Consider the following 5,132-nt stretch of genomic DNA (forward strand, 5'->3'; position numbering starts at 1 on the left):
AATTGAACTGGTTGTAGATTTAAGCAGAAATCCTTAATAAAATGTCCTTCAGCCTTTGCTTTTTTTTTTTTTTGTCTTTGTAAAACCTGACCCACTTAACTCACCCCAAAAAGGCCAGCACAAGGCACAGCTATCATAACTTCCAACTAACCATAAATATTGGTTTTCTGTCTGCAGTGGATAAACAATGTACTATAAATCTGATTTATACAACACAGATAATTTCCACTGCTTTGGTGCAGATTAGATTTTAGCTACTACTGTTAAGTGTGTGTTGCATTTCTCACAAAAATAACAAAATATATATATGTTACAGGCAGTCATTTGCAAAATGCATCGCTACAATATAGCTTTACTTGTACCTGAAACTTAAAGATTCTCTCTATGAAATTCATCCCACCGATCAACACACATACCATAAGAAAACTAGACATGCCACTGCATTTCTCTTTCTAAAACAGAAAATAATGACCTTGTTTTAAACTATGCTCTCTGTACTCTCAAAATCATGAAAGCAGAGACTTTGTAAATGTTAGACCATCAGATTTGCAGTTCTGCATTTTGCTTGTAAATGAAGGAATTTAAAAAAATATGGAGCAAAATACATTTTGGATAAGGTACTTCAACAAAAAAAACACTTGCAAACACTTATTTTGACTGAAAGTGAAGGCAATCCAATAGCAAAATGTTACTGTGAAAAGTATACAGTTGATTTTTGCTAAATTGCAACACCGAATTAAACCTCTTTTAATCCTGTTATATTTAAATAAAGTGATAAACTGGATCTATATGTTGCAGCACGTTCAGATTTTTACAAATCTTTAAATAAAGAACACTACAGACATAGAGAACTCTTATTTTCAGTCTTTTTATTAGATCACTATGTAAGGTCAAATTGAAAAAAAAAAAGATTTATGGACTTTGTTTTCTTAAACACACCGTCGGCAAGAAGGTATGCAAGGAAATAATATTCACAAAGGAAAAAAATGGAAAGATAAAAGCTTGATATTCTACCATTATATACATATGAAAATACTGAGGTTTGCAAGTATTCGGCAATCAAGAGTTGACAAATCAGCTGAGGACCAAAAGAAAAGTTATTTTTGGGAGGGGGGGGGACAATAGAGAGAAGGGCATTTTACAGAGAGAATTTAAAACTATTTTAATTAAGTTTTTTTTATAGCACTATTTATACCAGGGCCGCAAACTGATTTACACAAATACATTTAAGTTGATTTTAAATAGCATAAACACATTCTCATTTGGCATTTTAAATTAAAAATCCACATCTCGTCTACCTTAAATATTTATACGTATTTATAAAAGAAAAAAAAAAAAGAGAGAAGACATGAGGCTTTTTTTAAAAGGGCTTCCTTTTTATGTAAGTAATACCATATTACTTTAACATAAATATAAAAAGTAAAATTGCAAAATCTATATTTGTAAAAGTTACAAACAGAATTCACCAAACCAAAAAAAATATATATATTGCAAAGTAATTTACAGAGCCAAACTTGAAAACAAAAACTGACAAAATAAATAGTAGGGGGGGGGTCAAGTTTATATGGAAATAATATTAAAATATCCTCTTCAAATTAGTAAATGTACAAAAGTGTGTAGAATGAAAAAAAAAACCAGAAACAAACAAAAACATCATCACACAAATTTCAAAAACGTACATATGTATACATATAACACATATTTACAATTCAGTTAAAAATCTTCTTTAGAGTTTATTTGCTTTATAATGGAATATGTCTGTTTTTTGTGTTTGTTGGTTTTCTATATCTTCCCCCTCTTTTTTGTACACAAACTATTTTCAGAAGCCTTTGGAGATTTGTGAGCTGTTTGTTGGGTTTATTCTTTTGGGCACAAATATAAAATGCCATGCTAAAGAACTTAAACATGTGGCATGTGATTTTTTTTTTGTTAGGAGCAGCAAGTAAATGAAAATGGGTACAAAATAGCATTAACAATTGATATTGTAAAATTACTTCATTGCAGATCCCATTGTAAAGAATTGTGTGGCAGGAAAGTCAGAGAAATGCTAGTGCAGCATGAACTTTCTCAGGCAATGATTTGCCCCTGACAAGAGAAAGAATCATAAATTCATGACAAAAAGGAAAAAAATAAAATAAAACAAGAACCTTTGGATATGTTATCTTTTAGATAAAACAAAGATGAGTGATTTAATCATTTTTGAATCCCAAATAAATATATACTTTTTCGTGTTTTAAACAGCAGGGGTATCTAAAAACCCCTTTCCAAGCCAAAGATATGCCCTTTTACAGAACTTTAGGGGTTAACTGACTATTTAATAAATAACACACATATATCCATTCAAAGCTACCAAAGTCTTTGTGAGAATGAGAATTTACATTTACAATAATAAAAAATATTCACAGTTCATAGAATTTTGAACTTATCCCTCGGATTTCTGGTTAATAAATGGCACCCACCCCTTTTTTCCTTTTACCTTCAAGAAGGAACAAGAACACTAGATGAGCGGAGTTGTACCAAACAGAATTGGGAAAGGTTTTTTTTTTGTTTGTTTGCTTTTATTGTGGTTTGCGTGTCTTATATTTGTCTTCTGGCAAGAGATTTTCCAGTCTTTTCCTAAGGGTCCTGTAACTATATTCTTTTGTAAAATCCAAAAGTACTTACTTCATCCCACCCCCTCACAATTCCCCTCTTTTATATATTTCTTAGTCATTGTACTGAGGTCTGCAGTGTGTGATGGAGTGGAGGGGTCTCTGCTTGTGAATACACATCCTCCATGGGGGGGTGAGGGACCCCTGCTGGGGTCATCCTTTTCTCTTTCTGCCTTCTGTTGCAAAACCAAACTCTCACCACCTCCTTCTCCAATTGGAGACTGTCTGCCAGGGATGTGATCTCATGAGCTGAGGGCTTGGGGCACTTTAAGAAATGGTTCTCCAATGCCCCCTTCACCCCAACTTCAATGGAGGTCCTCTTCTTTCTTTTCCTGCCCTGGGCTGCGATCTTGTCCAGGTTAGTGGGGCTCCCCGTTGTGGAATCTGTCTCCTCCAACCACTTGTTCAGTAGGGGCTTCAGTTTGCACATGTTCTTAAAACTCAGTTGCAGCGCTTCAAACCTGCAGATAGTAGTTTGGGAGAAGACGTTCCCATAGAGGGTGCCCAGGGCCAAGCCCACATCTGCCTGTGTGAAGCCCAGCTTGATTCTCCTCTGTTTGAACTGTTTGGCAAACTGTTCCAGGTCATCGGAGCTAGGGGCGTCTTCGTCTGAGTGGTCCTGATGGTGGCTGAGATGCTGAGGAGGGGACTCTACGTGAGTATCAAGAACTCCGGGGTCATCGTGCAAGGGGTCTCTCATGCTGTGGTGCAAAGAGGAAGCCTGGGGTCCCAGCATGCCATTCAGGTTAGTGTAAGAGGACTGCGAGTAGATAAGGGGCTGGTGGCTGTTTGAGCCGGGGGACATGGGAGGCAGGTGATGCCCCCCGCTCTGTGCCCATGCATGACTGCTGGGAGTCTGTTGATGAACCAGGTGCGACCTGTGGTGATGGAAGCTGCTGCTCAGGTCCTCCCGGCTACTCTGCACCCCACTTTTCCCATGCTCCGCCTGTGCGCCCAGATGGGATCCGCTGCCCCAGTCGCTGGCAGGATTGGGCAGCCACTGGTGATGGGTAAGACTCATGGGATGCCCGGCGTTAGTGGCCAAGCCTTGTAAATACTCTTGGTGCATCATCTTCTGCACCTCTCTGTAGGTGGTACCTTGGTGCATCCTGTCAGAGTCCGGATGCATGAGCGGATTGGAAGGCAAGCTGTTATTCCTCGGCAGGTACTGAGCAGTTGCTGCCATGGCTCCTACTCCTTTACTGACTGCCACTTCCCAGCTTTCTGCGCTTTAGAACCAACATCCAGCCCAGTGAAGAAACACTGCCGCCGACGGCACCGCCCCCACTTGGCGCATTGGTTCCTTCCTGGATGAATGACAGCTCGCCCGCCCCCTCCTCCCGCTTCATTGGTTCCGCGCTCTCCTCTAAGTGGCTGGCGGCGCCAGATGGACTTGCTGCCGTTCGCTCTCATTGGACGCTGTCATTCATTCATGCTGTTTTGCAAACAACCACGTGGGGGAGTAAGGAGTGTGTGTTTTGCAGGTTCCACAGGAATAAATGATTGGGAATATCGCTCTCCTCTCCCCTTGTGTTCCGTGAGACTGCGCGCCGGAGCTAGACAAGTTTGGGTAGAGTTTAGCCGCCGCCGCTAATTCTACTTCATAACTGGGTTATTAGCAGTGTTCTGTGCTAATAGAATGGCACGGCCGCTATAGCGATCTTATACCCTTGTAACAGGTTCCTTGATCGCCAAGGTGTAAGGTCGAAAAGAAGCAGAATGGACGCCGTCAGCTGACAAAGTACATCACCTAACGTCCCTTGGCAACAAGGAATGCTGGGAGCTGTAGTCTAACAGCAGCCGAAGGGCAACAGGTTGGACCCTTCGCTGAGAGGTTTTGGGGAAACTGATAACAGGGAGCAGGCCAAGTACCTCCATCTAGCAGAGTATCTGACCTGTGGCCCCCAGATGCAACACCCACCATTGCCATTGCCTGGTGGGCTCCAGCTGCTGCAGGGTTTCGAGAATTGTAGTTCAACAACAGTTTGGGGCGAAGTTGCATTGAAGCTTTCGTCCATGAGTCTCTGTGGCAGCTATAACCAGGGCATTACTAAACAGATACCAAAGCAGCAGCCTATTGATCCAGATAAGGTGATCCCCACCTATGTCAATAAATGTTTCTTTTCTATAATTCATTCATTTAAGCTGATCTTATATGGAATTGTATTTAATATGTGCTGTTATTTCACTCCAGCATGGGTGGCTTAGTTTGAAAATGGTATTTTCAGCAAAGATATCTTGGGTAAACTTTATATATTTGTAAGCAATGCATGCAAAATATAACATTAAAAAAAGGCTGATGATAAAATGTATAGAAAAACTATGTTTATTTTGAGAGCAACACGGCGGTTCATCTTATGATCTGTATATCAATCAGTTTATCTTTAAATTCATTTCAATAATTATTTATTTTGGGCAAAGCATTTGGTATTACTTGGTGTCTATTGCAAATGCAGAAGAACTGACTTTACACCAGGGGAG

General features: G+C 40.0%; 1 protein-coding gene across 1 annotated transcript; it reads right to left on the reverse strand.

Annotated features, from left to right (window-relative positions):
• Window positions 1-1,355: 1,355 nt before the first annotated feature.
• pou3f1 (POU class 3 homeobox 1) lies at window positions 1,356-3,871 on the reverse strand. Its single transcript, NM_001016504.2, has one exon. It carries the CDS (start codon window positions 3,835-3,837, stop codon window positions 2,710-2,712), a length of 1,128 nt encoding a protein of 375 aa, NP_001016504.1. The 5' UTR covers window positions 3,838-3,871; the 3' UTR covers window positions 1,356-2,709.
• Between the last annotated feature and the right edge of the window lie 1,261 nt (window positions 3,872-5,132).

Source organism: Xenopus tropicalis, chromosome 2, assembly GCF_000004195.4.
Source record: "Xenopus tropicalis strain Nigerian chromosome 2, UCB_Xtro_10.0, whole genome shotgun sequence".
Taxonomy (NCBI): Eukaryota; Metazoa; Chordata; class Amphibia; order Anura; family Pipidae; genus Xenopus; species Xenopus tropicalis.